General features: G+C 44.8%; 1 protein-coding gene across 5 annotated transcripts in view; it reads right to left on the bottom strand.

Moving 5' to 3' along the window:
- Positions 1–24,075, bottom strand: part of GLB1L2 (galactosidase beta 1 like 2) — a 51,266-nt gene that overhangs the window by 20,834 nt on the left and 6,357 nt on the right. For 3 of the 5 annotated variants that reach the window (XM_037159340.2, XM_053659406.1, XM_053659407.1), the window contains exons 2-6: positions 18,153–18,200; positions 17,490–17,687; positions 15,870–15,938; positions 15,148–15,243; positions 13,468–13,576 (exon numbers count right to left, since the gene is read on the bottom strand). In XM_037159340.2, the coding sequence (XP_037015235.2) occupies positions 13,468–13,576; positions 15,148–15,243; positions 15,870–15,938; positions 17,490–17,687; positions 18,153–18,200 (520 nt within the window). The remainder of the gene's footprint in view (positions 1–13,467; positions 13,577–15,147; positions 15,244–15,869; positions 15,939–17,489; positions 17,688–18,152; positions 18,201–24,075) is intronic. The other 2 variants (XM_037159341.2, XM_053659405.1) reach the window with 1 other exon arrangement.

Raw genomic sequence — 24,075 nt, 5'->3', positions numbered from 1 at the left:
CCCAGCAGTCTTCACATGCTGCAAACCCACCACTGTCCTTAAAGAAACACACACGCTGGGCTTACTGGACAAAAGCCTTTAAACAACTGTCGTAAATATGCTCCAGGAGCTGGAGAACATCATGAACGAAGAAATCAGGAGAAAAATATATGAACAAATGAGAGTATTAATAATAAGACAAGCAATAAAAAATAGACAAATTCTGAAGCTAAAAAATACAGTATCAAATTTAAAAAATTCACCATAGGAGTTCAACATCAGATTCAAACCAGCAGCACTGAGAGTGGGCAAACTTGGGGATGAGTCATTTAAATGACTGAGTATGAGAAGACCAAAAAAAAGAATGAAGGAAAGTGAACAGAGCCCCGGGGACTAATGCAACATCAGCAAGCAGACTGCTATGCTCACTGTCTTCTCCCCAGAAGAAGGAAAAATAAAGGGGACAGAGATTTGAAGTAACAATAGCTGAAAATCTCCCAAACCTAAGGACGCATAGATACACAAACTCAAGAACCTGCGATGACTGATAAGTAGCACTAACCCAGTGACCCACACCAGGACACACAGAATCAAAGCATCAAAAGAAAAGATGGAAAGAGATTCTTGAAAGAAACAAGAGAAAAGCAACCTGATGTGCACAAAGGACCCCCAGTGAAACCATCAGCGGCTGTCTCATCAGACACCTTGCAGGACAAAGGCAGTGGAAGGATGTATTCAAAGTTCAAGGGGAAAAAAACTGAGAGTTCTGCAGACAACAAAACTGTGCTTCCAAAATGAGGGAGAAATGAAGACATTCTCAGACAAAGAAAAGCAGAAGCATGTTATTACCTCTAGACTTGCCTTACAAGCAACGCAACACGACATCTCTCATATGAAAAAAAGGACGCTGGGCAGTAACGTGCAGCCACATGAGAATATAAAGTTCTATGGTGGAAGTGCATACGTGAAAGATGTAAAAGCCAGTATCATTACAGTTTTAGTCCATAACTGCAATTCACGTTTACTTACAGGATTTGTCTTTAAGACAGATGCACAAGAATAATGACAAATCTGTCATAGTGGGCACACTATGGAAAGATGTAATCCGTGACATCAGTAACATAAAGGGGCAGAGCTGTAAAGGAGCAGAGTTTTTGTTTGTGGTTGAGTTAAACTGGCATAAACATGAGACAGAATGTCGTAAGTTCTAGAAAGTACAGGTATAGCAATGGGAGCCACAAGGAAAATAGCTATATAAAATACACAAAAGGAAATAAAAGGGAAATTAAAACTTGTCATTACAAAAAATTAATACAAAAAAAAAGGTCAGCAACGGAGACGATAAGGGAGAAAAAGCTATAAGACGCACAGAAAACAAATAACAAAATGGCAAAAGAAAGTGCTCGCCTATCAGAAATTACTCTAAATGTAAATGGATTAAGTTCCCAACCAAAAGGCATAGATTTGCAGAACGAATACAAAACTATACTCAACTATATGCTGTCTATAGGACACGCACTTTAGACCTAAAGGCACATGTAAGTTGAAGGTGAAAGGATGGAAAAAGATATTCTGTGCAAATAGTAACCAAAAGGGAACAGGGAGACTTTAGGTCAAAAACTGTTACAAAGAGACAATACAAGGTATTATACATACATACATATACACATATGCAGTTATATAATTATAAAAATAATAAAAGGGTCAATTTAGAAGATATAATGATTCTAAAACTATATTCACTGAACACCAGAGCTCCAAAGTATATGAAGCAAATTTTAGCAGAATTGAAGGGGACAGAAGACAGCTACAGAATAATAGAAGACCCCAACAGCCCACTGTCGATAACAGGTCGCTGACAGAAGGCTCACGAGGAACTACAGGACGGGAACAACGTGCAGATCAACTACACCTAACACAAACATACAAACACTCCACCCAACAACAGCACAACACACATTTTTTTCAACTGACATGGTGTGTTCTCCAAGATAGGCCTTATGTTAGGCCACAAAACAAATTTTAATATTTTAAAAGACTGAAATCAGAAAAAGTGTATTTTCTAATTACTATATAATGAAACTAGATCCCAAAAGGAGAAAGAAAACTAAAACAGTCACAAATGTGTGGAAACTAAACAACATGCTCCTAAACACCACTGGCTCAATGAAATAGATTTCATTTTTAGTATTTTTAAAACTAAAAATAGTTTTAAATAGTCTTGATACAAACGAACATGAAAGCACAAAACACACATGGGGTGCACAGCGCTGAGAGAGAAGGCTGTCACTGCAAACACATAGAGAAACAATGGTCTCAACTCAACCACCTAACTTTTCACCTTAAGGAAGTGGGTAAAGAGAAACAAACTAAACTCAAAAGTACCAAAGGAATAAGGTAATATAGATTAGAAGAGAGATTAAAATAGGGAATAAAAAAAGAAAATCAACAAAACCAAGAGCTGGTTCTTTGAAAAGATGAACAAAACTGACAACTCTTTAGTTCGATTAACTAAGATTCAAATAACTAAAGATCAGAAAAGAAATACATGTTACCGCCAATTTTATAAGGATAAGTAGAATTATAAGAGAAGACTATGAACAATGGTACACCAACATATTGGATAACCTAGATGAAACAGACAAATTCTAGAAACATACAACATGCCCAAACCGAATCATGAAGAATAAAAACCTTAACAGATTTATAATGATTAAAGAGAGTTACACCGATCCTTCTCAAACTCTTCCCAAAAAAATCTGAAAAACAGGGAATACTTTCAATTTATTCTGTGAGGGCAGTATTAACTAAAACCAGAACAGACCCTTCAAAAGAAGAAAACTGCAGACTAACGTCCCTGATGACTACATATGCAAAAGTCTTCAACAAAATACTAGCAAACCAAACCCAAGAGCATGTTAAAAAGATTGTACACCATGAACCGACAAGGCTGACTCAACAAAAATCAATGAAGCACATCATATCCACAATAGGGAAGAAAAAAACCACATGATCATCTCGATTGATACAAATAAAGCATTAGTATTCAACATAGTTTCATAATAAAAACATACAACAAATTAGAAATATATAAAACTATCTCAATATAATAAAGGCTATATATGAAAATCCTGAGGCTGGGAGATGGCGGCGAGGTAGGTGGGAGCGGAGCCCACTTCCCCCTGTGCACAGGTGGAACACCCAGCTGATCTTCTGAGGAACACAGTGAACAGCCAATGGGATCCTAGCACATATGAGGTTTGGAGGTCAAAACTGTAGAGGACATTGAAAAACCGATGGAAAAGGAGATTGTGTTGAAACGGTAGGGCCCCTGAGACCAGCGCGGGTACCAGGGCTGCTGCCTTCTTGGCGACCACAGGATCCTTGAATGAGAGCCAAGTCAACAGCTCCCTCCCCTGCCAAACAGGGAGGGCAGCATGTCACCAGGATGAACCTGGAGGCCTGAAGTCACTGGAGGGAATAAAGACGGGATGGGGGACCCTCAAGGGTGGTGTTCACCCAGAGACTGAGATGCTAACAGGGTCACTACTAGAGAAACTGGGGGGCAGGTGATGCCTGGGGAGGGGACAAAAGTTGGGTGGTGATGGACCCTGACCCAGATAGTCTATGGTCTGGCTGGAAAGTTGGCTGTGCGAGAGGCCAGGCACCTGTTAAGAGTGGCAGGATTGAGCAGGAGGATTTTATTTTAAAAAGGCTCTTGGACGCTGTTTAGGCAACTCTCCCACAGCGGCCACCCATGCCAGACTGACCACCTCCTTGCAGCCACCAGGAGCCATGCCCCCACCCCCACTGCACCAGCGGCCATGGCAGCACCCCACCACCATGTGCCCAGCTGGCTCGCTAAGAGCAAGGAGGTGACCCCCCCAAGAGGAGAGCAGCAGGGCTCAGGGAATCAGCAGTCCCCAGAAACACTTAACTCAGTGGGAGAGCCGAACTACTCCGAAGAGACTTTTGAGAGTGCCTAGCACCTAGGACAGCAAAGGGGGGGAGGTAGTGTGTGAGGTGCCTGTAATGAGTGCACCTCAAGGATGGCACAACTGGATTGAAGGCGTTGGTGTGGCACAGACGGCAGTGGTGGCCCGGCAGTAAACAGAGGACTTGGGCTGGCGGCTGGGCAACCGTGAAGATTTTGGCCCAGATCTGGCCCCCATCCCCACAAACCCACAAGAAGGGAGAAAAGTGAAGTCCAACCCACCTCAGTCTGCAGCATTCAGAAGACCTGCAGAACTTGCTTGGCCGGTTTAAAGGCAGCAGGAGGCTTTTTTCCCCCCACGTGAGATGACAAGACCTGGAGCTGTGAAAGGTCTCTGAGACCCAGAGAGGGGACACGAGATTCACCCAACAATCCAGAGACCGAAACAGATTCCACACCGCTGCTCCAGAGAACGTGCATGTTATCGTTAATTTGCATTATTATTATTTTTTCATTATTTTTACTTCTTTTATTCATATTTTTTATTTTCTTATTTCTCTTTTTTCTGTTTAGTTTTCTTCATTTTATTTGGTTGTTTAATTGCATCGTTTGACTGGTTTTCCTTGTTCTCTCTTTCATAATATATTGTAATTTTCCTTCTTTCACTTCACCTGTGTTGCAATAGCACACGACTCTAGGTCATCTATTCCTGTTCTTGTTATTCAGATGACATAGATTCTGTCATATGATTGTTGTTCCAGTATTACTATAAATAATTGTTGTTCCATACAATTGTAAATACTATACAGCACCCCTCCCTGATTTTAGCCCATCTCACCATCTTCTAGAACTTCATTCCTGTTGTGGTTAACTCTATTCTCTCACACACTGTGCCTGCTTTCTAACCTTTGCTCTCACTATATCTCATCTCACCTCCCACAAGCTGTTTTCTGCATCGAACTCACAAGCCTTCCCCCTTCTAACAAGAGTCTTGTTTCTTTTCCACCCCTACTAAAAAATGGCTAGTTGGGTGAAGTATCATGGTTAACACTACACTTATCCAAAGGATTTCCTATCTATTCTCAACGTGTTGGTACTTTCAATGCTATAGAATACACTCCTGCTATCTTAATCCATTTTCCCTTCCCCCTCCGACTAATCACATAAAAGAGTAGGTGGGAGCTGTGAACACCAATATACCTGCTGGAAGAGAAAAACCACCAATGAAGGAACCCCCAACATATAATAAAGGAAGATGGTGGAGGCATGAGTGAAAGCCACACTAACCACCAACCAGGACCAGTCTGGAATTACAACTAAATGGTGGAGAAATTATCCAGAACAAACAACTGAGGAACAACAAGAGAGAAGCCTCATAACCTCAGACAGAAAGAAGAGCCAGCTTCAACACAACCTGTCCACACCTGTACAACAGCATACAAAATGTGGTGGGTGGAGTGACCCTCAACCAGCCAGCTGAAATAAAGGATTCACCAAAGAAAGACCCAACAATGATCAAAACCCAAATACATCCAGAGTGTCAACATAAACGGCATCCCAAGAGCAGCAAGTTCAGATCAAGAAGACTATACCACTGAATCTCACAGGTTTTCTACCATAGAAGATCACAGCACAAACTTAGAGAATCAAAACAAATCAATTTAAGAAGCAGAGGCTAACAAAAAGAGTCTCACAAACAATGGGAAGATAAAGAAACAAACTCCAAATGACAGGAAAGGAGGAAGCCTCAGAAAGAATGTTAAATAAAATAGAGGCAAGTTAACCATCAGATTCTGAGTTCAAAACAATGGTTTTAGGAAGCTCAATGAGATCACTGAGAATTACCAAAAACTACAGGGAAACTACAACGAACTCATTGCAAACTACATCAACATGAAAAAGGAAATACAAACTATCAGCAAGGGCCAAGAGGAAATGAAAAATACAGTTTCTGAACTGAAGAACAGAGTAGAAGGAATCAAAACTAGGCTAGATGAAGCAAAGGATTGAATCAGTGAGCTGAAGGACAAGGAAGGAAAAAAAAACTCCCAGAAAGAGCAAGAAAAGGAAAAAAGACTCAGAAACACCAAAGAGGTGTTAAGGGAACTGCAGGACAACATGAAATGTAATAATATCCATATAATAGGGATACAAGAAGGAGAAAAAGAAAAGCAATGGATAGAAAACCTGTTTGGAAAAGTAATGATGGAAAACTTCCCTACTTTGATGACAGAAAAAGTCACACAAATCCAGGAAACACAGAGAGTACCAATCAAGAGGAACCCAAAGAGGCCCACTTCAAGACACATCATAATTAAAATGGCAAAATTCCAAGACAAAGAGAGAATCTTAAAGGCAGCAAGGGAGAAACAGAAAGTAACACACAAGGGCGCCCTGATAGGACTAGCAGCTGACTTCTTAATGAAAACACTACAAGCCAGAAGGGAATGGCAAGAAATATTCCAAATAATGAAAAGCAGAGGCCTGCAACCAAGACCACTCTATCCAGCAAGGCTCTCAATTAAAATGGAAGGCAAAATAAGGAGTTTCCCAGATAAAAGAAGGCTCAAAGAATACACCTCCTCCAAACCAGCACTGCAAGAGATGCTAAGGGACTGCTTTAAGAAAAGTAAGAAAAAGAATGAGAGACAGAGGAACACAGGTACGAAGGAAGTAAAATGGCAATGAATAGTACCTATCAATAACAACCTTAAACATAAATGGATTAAATGCTCCAATCATAAGACATAGAATAGGTGAATGGATAAGAAATCATGAACCACACATATGCTGCATACAAGAGACCCAACTCAGAACAAAAGACCTATACACACTGAAAGTGAAAGGTGGGAAAAAATATTCCAAGAAAATGACTGAAAAAAAAGCCGGGGTAGCAATACGCATACTAGATAAAATAGACTTCATAACAAGGGCCATAAAAAGAGACTCAGAAGGTCACTACATAATACTCAAGGGAAGAATCCACCAAGAAGATATAAACATTGTAAATATATATGTACCCAACATAGGAGCACCCAAATATATAAGGAAAATCTTAGAGGACTTCAAGAAAGATATTGACAGCAAACAATTCTAATAGGGGATTTTAACACCCCACTGTCAAAAATAGACAGATCTTCCAAACAAAATATCAAAAAAGGTATTGTGACATTGAACAATGCCCTAGATCAAATGTACTTAACTGATAGATATAGAACCTTTCATCCCAAAGAAGCAAAATACACATTCTTTTGAAATGCACACAGAACATTTTCAAAGATAGACCACACGGTAGCACACAAAACAAGCCTTGACAAATTCAAGAAAATTGAAGTGGTATCAAGCATTTTCTCTGACTCACTCGAACTCATGGAGATTGAATAGCATGCTATTGAACAATGAATGGGTTAAGAATGAGATCAAGGAAGAAATCAAAAAGTTTCTGGAAACAAATGAAAATGAACTCACAACAATCCAAAACTTATTAGACACAGCAAAGGCAGTCCTGAGAGGGAAGTTAATAGAGATACAGGCCTACCTAAAAAGATAAAAACAGTTCAAATAAACAACCCAACCCTATACCTACAAGAATTGGAGGAACAACAACAACAAAGACAGCCCAGAGCAAGTAGAAGGAAAAAAAAAAAAAAACAAGATCAGAGCAGAATTAAACGGCATAGAGACTAAAAGCACAATTCTAAGGATCAATAAATCCAGGAGCTGGTTCCTTGGAAAGATAAATAAAATCGACAAGCCTTTAAACAGACTCATCAAGAAAAAAAAGAGAAAGAACCCAAATAAACACAATCAGAAATGAAAGAAGAGAGATTACCTCTCTCCTCTGATACTGATACCACAGAATTGCAAATGATTGTAAGAAATTACTATGAAGAACTGTATGCCAAGACATTTAAAAACCTAGGTGAAATGAATAAATTTCTAGAAAAATATAATCTTCAAAAACTGAATGAAGAAGCAGAAAGCTTGAACAGACCAATAACAGCTGACAAAATTAAAGCAGCAATCAAAAAACTCCCAGCACCCAGAAGCCCTGGACTGCATGGTTTCACAGGCAAATTTTACAAAACATGTAAGGAAGAGCTAACCCCTATACTTCACAGACTATTCCAAAAAATCCAAGATGAAAGACTCCCAGCTCTTTTTATGAAAGCCAGAAAACTCTTTTTATGAAACCAGCATCATCCTAATCCCCAAACCAGATAAAGACACAACAAAGAAACAAAACTACAGGCCAATAGGTTGATGAACATAGATGCTAAAATCCTCAACAAGATATTGGCAAACCATATCTAGCAATACATTAAAAAGATCATACACCATGATCAACTGGGGTTCATCCCAGGGGTGTAACAATGGTACAATATTCACAAATCAATATATGTAATACATCACATAAAAGGAGAGATAAAAGGAAAGACAAAAATCATATGATCACATAAATAGACGCAGAAAAAGCATTTGATAAGATACAGCACCCACTTGTGCTAAAAACGCTCAACAAAGTGGGAACAGAGGAAGCATTCCTCAACATAATAAAGGCCATATATGAGAGACCTACAGCCAACATCATACTCAATGTTCAAAAGCTAAAAGTTTCCCCACTAAGATCAGGAACAATACAAGGATGTCCACTTTCACCTCTCGTATTCAACATAGTATTAGAATACATAGCAATCAGACAACAAAAAGAAATAAAAGACATACAAACTGGAAAAGAGGAAGCAAAGCTGTCATTGTTTGCAGTTGACATAACAATGTACCTAGAAAATTCTGTAGACTCCACCAAAAAACCACTTGACTTATTAAGTGAATTTGGTAAAACAGCGGGTTACAAAGTCAGTATTCAGAAATCAAAGGCATTTTTGTACACCAATAAGGAAATATCAGAAACAGAAATCAGGAAACAAATCCCATTTGATATAGCAAGAAGAAAAATAAAGTACCTAGGAATAAACCTAACCAAGGAGGTAAAAGACCTGTACTCAGAAAACTACACAACACTGAAGAAAGAAATCAAAGAAGACACAAACAAATGGAAGCATGTACCATGTTCGTGGCATGGAAGAATTAACATCATCAGAATGTCCATACTACCAAAAGCAATTTATAGATTCAACACAATCCCTATTAAAGAACCAATGAGATATTTCACAGATATAGGACAAACATTTCAAAAATTTATATGGAACCATAAATGACCCCAAATAGCTCCAGCAATTTTGAGAAAGAAGAGCAAAGAGGAATCACAATAGTTGGTATCAAACTGTATTACAAGGCCACCATAATCAAAACAGCTTGGCACTGGCATAAGAACAGACACATGGATCAATGTAACAGAACAGAGAGCCCAGAAATAAACCCAAGTCTCTATGAAGTAAAAAAAAGCCTCTTCAACAAATGGTGTTAGGAGATCTGGACAGCTACATGCAAACAAATGAAACTCAATCACCAACCTACACCATACACAAAAATAGATTCAAGATGGATAAAAGACTTGAATATAAGTCATGACACCATAAAAGTCCTAGAGGAAAACATCAGCAGGAAAATCTCAGATATTCCATGCAACAATATGTTCACTAATATGTCCCCTAGAGCAAGGGACATAAAGGAAAGAATAAACAAATGGGATCTCATAAAAATAGAAAGCTTTTGTATGTCTAAAGAAAACAGCATTAAAATGAAAAGAGAACCAACTGTATGGAAAAAATATTGCCAATGATACCTTGAACAACAGTTTGATTTCCAAAATAGATAAAGAACTCACATAACTTCACTCCAGGAAGACAAACAACCCAATTAAAAAATGTGCAAAGGACATGAACAGACACTTCTCCAAAGAGGACATACAGAGGGCCCAGAGACATATGAAAGGATGTTCAGCATCAGTAGCCATTAGAGAGATGCAAGTTAAAACCATATCTCACGGTAATAAGATACCACCTCATACTAGTTAGAATGGCCATCATAAACAAATCAACAAAAGAAGTATTGGAGAGGATGTGGAGAAAAGGGAACCCTAGTGCACTGTTGGTGGCATGCAGACTGGTAAAGCCACTGTGGAAAACAGTATGGGATTTCCTCAGACATGACATGTAAACCAATGGGATAGAATAGAGGCCAACATAAAGTCTCACATGCATGGTCAAATGACTTTCGACAATGGTGACAAGATCATCTTTTCAACAAATGGTAGTTGGAAAAACTGGATATCCACACACAAAAATAAAGTGGGACCATTCCTTGTACCATATTTAAAAATTAACTCATAGTAGATCATAAACCTAACCATAAGAGCTAACACTATAAAACTCTTAGAAGCTCTGTGACATTGGATTTGGCAATGATTTCCTGGATATGGAAACTAAAAAAGATATGTTAAACTCAATAAAAATGTAAAAATTTTATGCGTTAAAGGACACAATCAATGAGAGTAAAAAGGCAACCCTTAGAATAGGAGAAAATATCTGCAAATCACCTACCTGATACAAGATCGATATCAATCATGTATAAGGAACTACTGTAACTCAACAACAAAAAACTCAATTAAAAACTGAGCCAAGCCCTGGCTGGTGTAGTTCAGAGGATTGAGCACGGGCCTACGAACCAGACAATCACGGTTCGATTCCCAGTCAGGGCACATACCGGGTTGCAGGCCGGTTCCCTGCACGCCAGTTCCCAGCAGGGGATGCACAAGGGGCAACCATACATTGATGTTTCTCTCCCTCTCTCCTTCCCTTCCCCTCTACAGATAAATAAATAAAATCTTTTAAAAAATTGAGCCAACTATCTAAAAACATTTTTCTAAAGAATACAAATGAACGGCCAGTAAGCACATGAAAAAATACTCCACATCATTAATCATCAGGGAATTCAAATCAATACCTCAATGTGCTATTATCACCTTATACTCATTAGAGTGGCTTTTTATCAAATAAACAGAAAACAAGTGTGGGCCAGGATGCCGAGAAGTCAGATTGCCCACAAGAATGTAAAATGGCGCAGCTGTGAAAAACACAGCAGTTTCTTAAAAACTTTAACATAGACCAACCATATAGTCCAGAAATGCCACTTCTGGGTGTGCACCTCACCCCTGAGGGACTGGGACAGGTATCTGCACACCAACATTCGTGGCAGTGTTACTGACGTGCAGCTAAAGAACCTAAATGCCCATTTCGGCATGGCTGGGTAAACAAAATGGGGTGTGACATTTATGGACAATCGAAAATTAGTCAGCCTTCCTTAAAGAGGGAAATTCTGACATATGCTGTAACACAGATAAATCTTGAAGACATTAGACTAACTAAAAGCCAGTCACAAAAGGACATATGCTGTATAATCCTATTTATCTGAGGTCCCAAGAGTAGTCAAATCCATAGAGACGCAAAGTAAAATGCAGGTTGCCAGGCCCCACAGAGAGGGAGCATAGGGCACTGGTGGGGAACCAGGGCAGGGTCTCAGCTTGGCGAGATGGAAAGGTTCTGGAAATAAGTGGTTGGCGATGACCACACAACAGTGTGAAGGTGCTTAATACCAGAGCTGTACACTTAACAGTGATTAAAATGGTTAATCTTATATCTTACCATTTCACAAATGAAGTGATTTCATTTCACATAATGAAATAATTATGTTATACTCAGGAAAAAATTCCATATTTAAGAACGCTTCAGAGTCATATTCCTGGCATTAGCCTCCCTACTGGCCCTCCCCTACCTCCGTCCCAAAGTGCTGACTCATCTGAATAATTCCATCCGCCTGCAAAAATTGTGGCTAATAATTTCCTAGCTTGTTTTGTGATTAGGACTGCCAGATTTAGTAAATAAAAAAACAAGACACTCCATTATACAAAGAGGAGCCAAACGAACCTAGTCTTTATTTATAAAAATTGTGTATTTATTCTTAGATATTTAAACTTCAGTCACCTTCAAAGTACTCTCCATTGGATGCGATACACCTATCGAGATGTTTTTCCTACTGCTTAACAGTTTTTAACTCATTCTGATGCATTTTAGTACTTCTGCCACTTTATTGTTTCACCTCTTCCAGATCAGCAAAATGTTTCCCACTGAGGACTTTAAAAAAAAAAAAGATAATTCCAATATCAAGTACAAGGTTTCCCCCTTGTACTTGAATTTACAATTAGAAATTTTTATGTAGACAATGAATATTTTAATTTAAGTATTTCCTATGCAATATTTTGGATATGCGATACTGAAAAAACTATTACTTGTTTATCTAAAATCCAAATTTACTGAGTGCCTGCGTTTTATTTGTCTATCCAACAGTTCCTGTGATCCGTGTGTGCTGCTTATTCAACACCATGAAGAGCTACTTTTATTCATGTATCAATTTCTTATTGATGTTTAACTCATTGATACATTAGTCAGCATAATTATTCTCATTATTACATAAGAAATCAGGTTAATTATTCACACTCCTGCTTTTTTATCACTTCCAATTTTTTCAAGTAATGTTAAGATACTTTCTCTCTCCAAATCATTTAAACACATTTTGAATACTGAATGTATGTACCATACAGCACCTTTTGGTAGTACCTTGAAAAGTCATCAATTTAAATTTTATAATTACAAAAATCCTTCTGTCTTACAGACATGGGCCTATCCACATACAAGAGGGGACCTCAAAACCAGGAATTATCTTCTGGAGGGTGGGCCCCTTGTAGTACAGGCTTCCCCGCTAGGTGAGTGTTCCAGGAACCCATCTGTATCAGTGTGCCAGCTGGTGCTGTTGTGAGAGGCTGTATTTGGCTTCACTGAATTTTCTTTGAAGACTCAACCAGTTTGCCCATTTCATGATGGGTGATATACGAATGCACCTGCCCACACCACAGAGTTCAGCAGTTTTTGACCAAAACCAGCACAAACCCCATGCCCCACCCTCCCTATTCACCCCATCTCGCTCTGAGCAACTTTTTTTGGTCTCCCCAGATGAAAAACTTCCTCAAAGGGAAATGGTTTGTGGATATGGATGAGATGAAACAAAAAATGGCAGAACCACTAAAAGGCAGCAAAATCAAAGGTCAAAAACTATCTTGAGCAGTGGAACAATGTCTAGACAACAAGTGTATTGCATCCAATGGAGAGCACTTTGGAGGTGACTGAAGTTTAAACACGTAAGGATAAACACACAATTTTGTATAAGTTCGTTCTGGGATTTTGGAGGGAGGGACACCCTCATATGCTCCTCCCGGCGTAGAACTGTGCCACTGGGCTACGGGACCCAGACGGGTATTTTTAGTTATACCGAGTGCTGTGGTCTGGCCCTGGATACAGCCATGGAGCCTTCACACCTGCCTGCCTGTCAGCACTTGTTGCCTCAGACAATGCTGAGACAGACAAACCTTTGGAGGGACTGCCGCAGGCCCGTCCGATTTCAGGTCACAGGCAGCAGGAAAGAATGTGTTCTTGTGTTGAAAGGGGCTGTGAGCCCCTTGGTCTGAGACCTAATCAGGACTAGTGACTACCTGTAGGAAGACAGGCAAAGATCAAAGCGGGGGTCTGACTTGCTTTTACCTGGAGGGGCACCACCCTGGACATCAGGTGGTCAAAATAAAGGTCCACTGCTTCGGTGAAGCCCTTGTAAGTTGTCCTCAGCCTCATGCCAGAATCTTGCAGTAACCAGCTTGAATACAAAAGGGGGTTTGGTGGTGATTAGTCCCACAGTTGGTGAGTTTGCTCGGTAGGGTGAGGGTGCAGTGGAAAGGGAGCGGCCTCAGGCCCTCCGCTCGGCCAGAAGAGCAGGTTATTCCAGGGACCACAACACAGAGGCACGCGGCCCAGCCCCAGCCCCGGATGCATGCAGCTAGGCCTCCTGACTGCAGACACCAGTCCTGTGGGCGACTCGGGTTCTCCTTCGTGGCGACAGGTCTGGCAGCTGAGCAGAGTGAGAAGAGCTTCCCACTGGACACCAGGCCCCGTTTTCGAGCTTCCCCTCCAGTCTCATGACAAAGGCATTAGGCCAGGACAGGAGGACAGAGAGGCAGCCCCCTGCACCGCCCAGAAACACTGCGGGGAAACAGGCTGCTTCTCCTGCTCGGCCCCAGGCGCTGTTCGTGCTGGCCTGGCTCATCTGCATCATTTGCATCAACTGTTCAGAGCTCAGCTAGGGAATAGGGGCCGGGTGAGCTGAGTGAGAAGGTTAATTCTTCACACCCCAGATGAACATGGGGCATTCGTTCCAGAGCAGGACTCAACGACTTCGATCTCATTTGAAATTCTGTAAAAAGACTTAATACGTTCTTACAAAAGGTCCTGATTTGTAAGTTCTGCACAGGGTCAGAACAGTATCAATTAGTGTTATGTCAGAACAGGTGAAGACAAGGGAGTCTCCCCAGGGGGAGATCCCCACTTTCCACCTCACCTGGAACAGGTCCAGCAAGGTCTCCTCCCCATTGGCAGTCCACCTGCTGGCAGGTGCTCCCCTCTGCCTGCCAGGGTCTGCCTACTGGCCCATCCCCCATGCAGCCAGGACCTGAATGGACAGGGCTGCACAAGAAGGTCTGAGTGCTGGACGCCTTGTTGCTTCTGAGCAAAATAAGCCTTAAATCCTGTCCACCTGCCCCACTCTGGCTGAGCCGGAGATTTCTCACTGACACGTGGTTTTCTAATCCCCAGGTGTGGGGAAGGCCACTCCGGCTGTGCTCACAGCCTTGCTGAGTGCACCTTGCCAAGCTGAATGGCACAGCGATAGAGAAGTGATCCCGGGTGGTGAGGAGATGGAGATGGAGACAGGGCCTGGCAGGGCCCCTTGGGGCAGGGCTTGTGGTGCTGGAGACAGAGACTAAAAACAAGGCGGAGGTGGGGGCTGCGCCAGGGGAGTGGGGAGCATCCTGCAGGAGACGGCATGGTCCACGGGGTCAGCCATCCCCCTTAGGGTGTGCAGGGTGGAGGAAGAGCAGATCTAATTGCCCGGAACGTGGTGAGGATGGGAAAGACTACCCCTACTAACAAGAGCATCTTTCATGAAACCGAAGGCGACACTGAGGAGGACAAGGGGTGAATGTGGGCGGTGCCAGTGGCCTGACTGAGGGCTAGACTCAAGGCAGAGCCCTGCACCTGGGGAGGCACAGAGCCTGGGGGTGGCCAGCCCTCTGCTGCTGCCTCCACATGAGCAACAGAGGGACTGGATAAGGACAATGACAGTAATGTCATTTCAAATGGCCTCCTTTGGGCACTACTCACAGCCCCACTCACCTGGGCAAGCCGCCGAGGTCTATCTCACTGCAGATGTAGGGGCCTGGACGCAGAATCACCCACAGCCCAATCTCAGCAGCCATCAGGACAAAGGCCCTGGGAAGGTCAAGGTCAGATACTCTCAGGACACCCCTACAGAGGGTGGGGACCAGCCCAGCACTCACGCCTGCCTTCTCCTCCAAAACACAGATGGGGTAAGACAAGGGAAAGCCAAGCCCTGCCCCCAGCACTGCAGGGAACCCCACACTGGTGGTCAAGGCCACAGGCCCTGGCAGCTGGTTTCTCACTGGCTCTCAGCCTAGGACCATCTGCACAGCCCACTGGGTCATGAGGAGGAAGGTGTCACACAGGGGACAAGAGTCCTAACAATGAACTGACCCCAGTGGCCTTGCTGCCCTCCAGGGGCAATCCCTGTCCCAGCACAGGGGGCTGGACCCCATGGCACAGCAGGGCTGACAGGGGACCAGGCACCTCTAGGCTGCAGTGAGCAGCAGGGGCTCGGAGGAGGTGGGCCCGGACACCCGGGGGAATCAGCACAGCTGAGGAGCATCGGGTCCTGGGTGTGGAGCCCGTCAGTGTCCAGAGCACAAGGCTCTGACCCCCGTGTCAGTCTGGTTCTCCGAGCAGAGCTGAGAGGCCACCAGGGTCCCTAATGAACCCCAGCCAGCCCCATCCTGCCTCCCAGGCCCTGGGCAGGTCACAGCAGCAGCAGCAGCACGTACTCCAGGTCCAGGTTCCCGGAGAAGTCAAATGTGCCCCGTTGTGGCTCGTGGAGGTTCCATGGGACATAGCTGGAATAGGAGAGACCATTTAAGGCATGACTTTTTCGTTGATTCCACTTCATCTCCCAGTTGACCTTCTTTGTCCCTAAAAGCCCCTGTGACAGTTGTAGATGTATATCTAGGCACACTGTCTCGGTGACATCAGGACTGGGACCGAGAACTAAGTGCAGAGAAGAGGGGCCGTGGAGCACCCAGGGCCAGCCCCTGGGGGACTAGGAGCTCCCTTCGGGGGGGGAGGGGGGTCTGCCAACAAGATGTGAAGACGTGGCTGGAGCACAAGGCACGACCACAGGGCCACTGGGGCTGTGCTGCCCTCCTCCCACTCTCCTGCCCTGTCTGTCTCCACTGGAGAAAAAAGGAACTTCACAGGAAAAATAGTTAAAAGTAGAGAAGAGAACACAATTATCAGTCCTATTTTTCATGAAAGCACCAAACTCCAAACCCTGTATCAGAATGGAGCTTCTAACTCTAAAGAGATGAGGAAATAAAGCAAGTGCTCTATGGGGCAGACTCGGGAGGCAGAGGTATGGAGTGACCCAGTGACTGGTGATGGTGGTGATGACAGCCGCTCCTCTCCTGGACTCTCAGCCCCCGTGGCTGGCGGGGTAGGGGGGTGCCCCAAGTGCAAAGACTGTGCAGGTAAAGCGGAAAGGGAGCTCACCTGCTTGGGGCTCAGACCCAACGGCTTAAGCAAAGGCAGACTTTCCTGCTTCCCTAAGGCAGAACAGCTGCCCTGCACATTCCCACAGGTACTAGGAGTTCTATGAGGTGTGCATGTACCCCCAGGATCAGAATGTACATACGCAAATAAAGACCCTTGTAAGGATTCTAGAAAGTCACACACATTTGTTTCAACTACATTGTCACAGCTCAGAATACTCCTGTAGCTCTTTTCAGAAACTCCTCAAAGCCAGTTCAAAAACCACCCAAAAAATCCATGTCCTTGATTTGTCATTACACTGGCGCCTGAAGACAGAATATAGCCTGATAACCCACTTTATTTCCTAGACTTGGATCCAAAACCTGCTGGCAATGTTGAAAAACAAATCCACGGGAAGATCTAAGTGTGCTCGCCGTGAGCCTGTGTTAAGCTACCTCTCTGTGTGGGGTGCTGGAACGGGCACTTCGGCACCGGAGACAATTCTGGAAGGAACGCTGCAAACTGCTGCGGGCAGCTGCTTTGAAGAAGGCTGCACTCATTTCTGTATAAACTGGGGGTGGGGTGCTTGTTTACAAAAATGACTTAAAAACTCAATCACGTCCTACATCTATACTGCCCTCTCTGCTCGCCCTGCGCACGCCAATGCTCTTGTTGGTCCCAGACTCATTTCCAGTGCCTGTCTCTCATGGTCACCAGTAGGGACGAGTGGGGAGTGCTACAGGGAGCAGGAAGGGCAACTGTCTTCCTGTTGGAGGATGCGGGGGGTCTAGGCTCTGCCAGGGCTCGCCCACCCTGCCTGGCGGGCTGGAAGCCCCTGGGCTGGGCTCCCACAGAGAAGCCCAGACCCAGGCTGGAGCCCCATGGCGAACGGGCTTGGGGGCGGGGTGGGCAGCACTCACGTGGTGAGGGTGTTCAGGCCACAGGCTTTCATCTTCATCAGGCGGTCCCTCCAGTAAGCCTTGGGCACCCGAAAATAGTGCACAGAGCCCCCAAAGATCCAGAAGGTGGAGTCCTCCAGCATGAAGTTCTGGCCCTGGGTGTGCAGCCCGGATTGCCGGCGTCTCCGCCAGGGAGAGAGCAGATGGTGCCAGTCCAGCCTGCAAAAAGCAAAGGCATCCGGGAGGCCCGGAGGCTCACCTGCAGCAGTAGCAGGGGCACCGCAGAGGCAGGCTTCCTCTGCTCCTCCGAGGGCCCTCAGCTGCTCTTTCTCAGGAGGGCCTGTTTCCAGGGCCTTTAGAAAAAGCTCCCATCCTCTGCCTTAGCCCAGCCTTGCAAGGAGACTTGCTTCAGTGCCATTGACTCATCCCGTGGGCTACCAAGGAAGCCCAAGCTGAGGCCGCGCTCAGGAACCAGACAAACAGGACACCGGACAGGGAGACAGTGCTAACAGGAGGGGGACGAGTTGGGTGCACAGTGCAGGGGAAGTGCTCATGAGCCGAGAAGCTGCCTTCAGGAAAGGGGGATCTGGGGGGGCCTGGGGAGGACCCAGGGGCAGTTCTGCAGGTCTCCTAGGCTTTGATGTTTTGACTAAACATCAAAGCAGAAACTATTTCAAATAGTACCTCTGAGCCACCTCATGGTCACAGCTTCTCGGCTTGAGGTGCAAATACCTGTAAGGAGGTACTCAGGTTAGAAACAGCATCTGTTCACTGACCGTTGCCAGGTCTTATCATCTAAAAAGCAAGTGTCTTTTTGGCTAAGAGATGATTCTGCATGACAGAAATCCCCACCTGGGGAGGCTGTGGAAAAGTTTTAGTCCCTGAAAAAGCACCTTTTGACCTCTCTCAGGCTGGCCGAGGGGAGCCTGGGACTCAGTGCTCAGTCTCCTGGAGGCCGTGAGAGAAAGCCAGTGAGAGAAGCTGGGGGAGCCAGAGGTACCAGCCTCAGAGTCCGGGAAACTCTGAGGCAGAAAACAACAGTGGGATTGAGTCTGGTACAAAAGCAAGTTTCTGCTGGTGCCTTTTCTATACCCACTTCTCCTTTTTTATTTTTACTTTTTAATATATTTTATTGCTCATGCTATTACAGTTGTTCCATTTTCCCCCTTTAGTCCCTTCTGTCCTGAACCATCCTCCCCAAGCATCCCCCCAACCTGAGTTCATGTCTGTGGGTGGTACATGTAAGCTCTTTAGCTTCTCCATTTCCCAGACTATTCTTAACCTCCCCCTATTTTGTACCTACCATTTATGCTACTTATTCTCTTTACCTTTTCCCTCCTTATCCCCGCTTCCCCTCCCCACTGATAACCCTGCATGTGATCTCCATTTCTGTTCCTGTTCTAGTTGTTCACTTACTTTGTTTTTGTTTTTAGGTTCAGTTGTTGATACTTGTGAGTTTGTTGTCATTTTACTGTTTATAATTTTGACCTTATTTCTTAGATAAGTCCCTTTAACATTTCATATAATAAGGACTTGGTGATGATAAACTCCTTTAACTTGACCTTATCTGGGAAGCACTTTATCCGTCCTTCCACTCTAAATGAAAGCTTTGCTGGATAAAGTAATTTTGGATGTAGGTCCTTGCCTCTCATGACTTGGAATACTTCTTTCCAGCCCCTTCTTGCCTGCAAGGTCTCTTTGGAGAAATCAGCTGATAGTCTAATGGGCACTCCTTTGTAGGTAATCGTCTCCTTTTCTCTTGCTGCTTTCAAGATTCTCTCCTTATCTTTCATCTTGGGTGACATAATTATGATGTGCCTTGGTGTGTCCTTCCTTGGGTCCAACTTTTTGGGGACTCTCTTAGCTTCCTGGACTTCCTGGAAGTCTAGTTCCTTTGTCAGATTGGGAAAGTTTTCCTTCAATATTTTTTCAAATAAGTTTTCAATTTCTTGTTCTTCCTCATCTCCTTCTGCAACCCCTATGATTTGGATCTTGGAACATTTGAAGTTTTCCCAGATGTTCCTAAGCCTCTCCTTATGTATCTGAATCCTTGTTTCTTCATTCTGTTCTAGTTAAATGTTTATTTCTTCCTTCTGGTCCAATTTGTTGATTTGAGTCCTGGTTTCCTTCGTGCCACTGTTGGCTCCTGTATATTTTGTTTTATTTCACTTTGCATAGCCCTCACTTCTTCCTCTATTTTGTGACCATGCTCAACCATTTCTGTGAGCATCCTGATTACCAGTGTTTTGAACTCTGCATCTGATAGGTTGGCTATTGATCGCTTAGTTCTGTTTTTGGAGTTTTTATCTGTTCCTTCACTTGGACCATATTTTTTTTTTGGTCTTGGAAAGATGGAGGCATGGGCAGATACACTTTGCCTCCTTGCATAACCAAAAGAAGGACAACAAATTTAAAAACAAAAAATAACTAGAACTGCCAGAAAATCAAACTGTATGGAAGTCCAACAACTAAGGAATTAAAGAAGAAACACACATCCAGACTGGTACAAGGGTGAAGACGGGCAGCAGGGATGGACAGGACTTGTGGAAAGGTGGTGGTTGGCCAACTGGTAAGTCCCACATTTTCAAGTAAATAAACTGGAAGAAAAAACTGGGGAGAGAGACAGACTGTGCAACCCGGGGTTCCAGCACAGGGAAATAAAGCCTCAAAACCTCTGACTAAAAAAACCTATAGGGGTTGAGGCAGCAGGACAAACTCCCAGCCTCACAGGAGGGTTTGTTGGAGAGACCCATAGTGTTCCAGAACATACATAAACCCACCCACCTTGGAATCAGCACCAGAAGGGCCCAATGTGCTTGTGGGTAGCAGGAGAAGTGACTGAAAGCTGGCATGGGGCTGTGTAAGCAGCATTGTTCCCTCTCTGACCCCTCCCACACACACACACACACAAGCCACAGTGTAGTGACTAGTTGCCCTGCCCTGGCGAATACCTAAGGCTCCGCCCATTACTGTGTAACCAGTACAGGTAGACCAAAAAAGAACCCACTTCTCATTACAGTTCCTGACATTAGAGGGCATCTGTCAGCAGGGCTCTTCTGCTTAAAAAAAAAAAAAAAACCCAAACCAAAAAACCCACCTCTCTCATTTGGTAACACGGGCTAAAATGGTACCACCGGGACATGTGTCTGGCTTAAGGCCCAGCTTAACCCATTCAATCAGTATTGATATACACTGATTGGGGACAGTCACCTCTTAGAAGAAACATGTGTGAACCAAGAGTAGGCTGAGAGCAGCAATCTTGATTCTGGATTCAACAACTTTCTGTGCCTATCAGAAGGGTGGCTCCTTCCCAAAGCTTCCATGTGGACTCACAGCAGGTGTCACGGGGACACAGGGCACATGCGAGTCACACCCCTGCTGCTGACTCTCTCAGTATGCACGGAGGTGCCCCATCATACCTGCTCTCTCTCCATCTAGGCCACCAGCACTGACACCCTGCGGGGTCCTTTCCCTACATAGCAGCCGGCTTCTCCTCTACCTACAATGCCAAGTGCTTCAGTGTGAACGTGAGCTTGCATGCCCTACCCTGTAAAGCAGCGAGAGCCATGCTATTAACGGCACCACCACTGTTACCAGCCTGTAGTGAAAACCCAGGGCAATATGCTCCTGCTCCTCAGGAAGCTCACTCCCTTCCTACCCGCATTTTCCCAAACCACACGTTATGGTCCTTACAAGGAGTTCTGATGCCAGAATCCTCCCTACCACCCTGCACACTCAGATCAGTACACTTCAGTGCCATGAGTACCGCTGCAAAGCACACACAGAGCTGTGACCAGGGCCAGGAGGAGAGGTGGCCAGGAGAGCAGCATGGGCCACAGCCACGGCTGACCATGTGGCCACTCATGGGCAGAGAGAACGTATGGGCTGCAAAGCCGCAAACATTTTCTATTGGGCCCTGTACCAGAAACCTTGCCACAGAGGATGAGGCCCCGGATACTGAAAGGAGGCATCAGGCCCCTGTGGCCACTGTCTGGGCCTCCTTCCAGCCACGACTTCATTCTGGTTCTTCCCACCTGGCTCCTTCCTTTGGCTACAAGCTCCTGACTAGTCTGGCTCTCCCACGCCTCATGCAAGGGAGAGTTCGTCTCCCTTAGTTTTGACCACAACTGTCAGGCCACACTCTGCCTTCCTGCTTCCTGTGCCCCTGCTTCCTGAGCCCCCCATGCAGTCCAGGCTCACCTGACCACTGCCCCCTAGCTCTCCCAGGTGAGAAAGACCTGGACAGGCAGGTTCTTTTCTTAAAAATAGGGACACATTGACATCTGGTGGTGAGAATATTCATTCTTCCTCTGTCTCTGTCCTTCAGTATTCTTTCTCTGTCTCTGTCTCTCTCTCTCTCGTCATTTTTTAGACAGTTGTTTTTAAATCATATTTTTTCAAATACAGTTTAGCAATCATTCCACAAGGTAGCAATTCTTAGTCACAGGCCAGAACTTCAAATCTCCAATTCTTCACCAAGTTCCCATGACTGACTGTGCTGTGGGAATGGTGACTCTGTCACTCCCTCATTCCTACACAGTCCCTGCTAGTGACACACACTTCTGAATGTGTCCCCTAGTGGGTAACTAATCATCAGGACACTTCCACCCAGGTTTACATCTCCAGGACACTTGGAGCTCGTTACAAGTGCAGACATGCAGGTCTCACCTGAGAATCTGCACTTTAACCCCAATCTCCACCTTCTCCTTTGATAGATGGGAAGTATGTTTCCTGGTTAGAGCCTCTCTTTGCTTGTGTCTTTATATGCTATCATTTTCTAGGTTTTTTAAAAAAATTTCCCTCAGCACTTATTAAGCAGCATAAAATTAAAACTGCAAACAACAAAATGCCAAATTCTGGAGAATTCGACTGTTTCCTCTCTAAAAATTATCTGGTGGATTACTTGATGAGTCTTTAGCACATTAATAAAACAGAGAAACTCACTGAGAATGAGGTTGACCAGCGTGTGCTCTACAGGGAGCTCACTGGGGGGCTGAGACTACGCAGCACCATCCGTGCAAACGGTGCTGACCAAGAGCAGCCGCCAGCGCTAGGAATGACCTCCATCGCTGCCCAGCTGGTTAACTCCACACTCACAAAATAAACACGAACTGTGTGGTTAAATCAGGTCGGGGAGATGCTCCTTGTCAATTAGGCTCATTACCAAGGAGCGTAACCAAATCTGAGGAAGACGGGTTTTTTTCTGTCTTTTTTTAAAAAGATTTTATTTATTTTCAGAAAGAGGGAAAGGGAGGGAGAAAGAGGAGGAGAGAACATTAGTTTCTCACCTCTCACACGCCCCCAACTGCTGACCTGGCCCAAAACCCAAGCATGTGCCCTGACAGGGAAACAAACCGATGAGCTTTCGGTTTGCAGGCTGGCGCTCAGTCCACTGGGCCACACTGCCCAGGGCGGAAGAGATGTTTTTACTGCTGCTCTTCTAGTGAGCAGTCCATTCACGATTAAACTGTTCTTGATGAGACGAGCAATATCAAGCTTCCTGCTAGTTGGAGTTTATTTCGGGAACCTCATTGCCCTTTTCTCCTTGCATCCCTGCAGGGTAACTTTTCATTCTGACAATAAACAAGAGCAGGCCCCAGTCACTGCAGGGCCCGGGCCTCCGAGTTGCTCTGCTCAGAGCCGTACACTGTTCGCAACCCACGGTGAGGACCCTGGCAGAAGGCACACACGTTAGGACTTCTGGTGTCAATTAGGCTCCACACCTGTGTGCTACCATCCCTTTTGGCAAGTACAAGCTGGAGACACCAGAGGTTAGAAAAGAGATATTAAGCAGAGGACTTGGGTGCCGAGATCCCCACAGTGAGTAACTGTCACCAGGCAGTGACTGGTGAAGGAGGAGGGACAGAGGGATGAAGCCCTCTTACACTTCACTGATCCTAGTAGCGGGTCCCAAGGACGAAGGGCACAGGGCAAGCTCCACATGGGCTCAGTATTGCTGGACACAGTCGAAAGTGCTAGGTGGACGTGTCTGCGTGGGAAGGGGCTGATGAGCAGGGGGGCAGGCTCACAACCTCTCCCATGCAGAGTGGGCCCATGAGCTGACTCCCAGCTTTCAGAGAGGGTCTTCCAGGGTGGCTTGGGCTGCAGAAGAGCCAGATCTAGTCACCCACTTGAATGACCACCTTGAATGAGGTGTGCTAATAATCCTCACAAGTCTGAAATTTCTCCTGCCATACCAGAGGGCATTCCCACATCACCCTGCAAACACTGACCAGTAACTGAGGTTGTGGTGGGCCTGGGAAGCCACACCTGGAGTCACAGTCCTCTCCTTCAGTCTTCTGTCATCCCAGGCACGGGCTGCCCAGATTCAGACAGGCCAGCATCCACATAACCTGACATGGCAGAGACGGCATCACCCACTTCTGGTGTATCACACAATTTGAAGCTGGCCAAGGGTGTGGACCAGCTGGGCAGAGGAGGTGGGAATCTACACAAACAGTCCTTCAGTTCCCAGAACGTAAGTCCCTGCCGGTCCCAAGGGTCAGTTATTTCGGCATTAACATTCTTGTTGATCTGAGATGATCATCTACAAATCCAATATTCATGTGCACTGTCACCCTGCTATGGCCATCCTAAGCAAAGATTC

Source organism: Artibeus jamaicensis, unplaced genomic scaffold (genome assembly GCF_021234435.1).
Source record: "Artibeus jamaicensis isolate MK-2021 breed Jamaican fruit bat unplaced genomic scaffold, CSHL_Jam_final scaffold_660, whole genome shotgun sequence".
NCBI classification, from domain to species: Eukaryota; Metazoa; Chordata; class Mammalia; order Chiroptera; family Phyllostomidae; genus Artibeus; species Artibeus jamaicensis.
The sequence above is the reverse complement of the archived record's forward strand: the minus strand, read 5'-3'. Positions and strand labels throughout refer to the sequence as shown.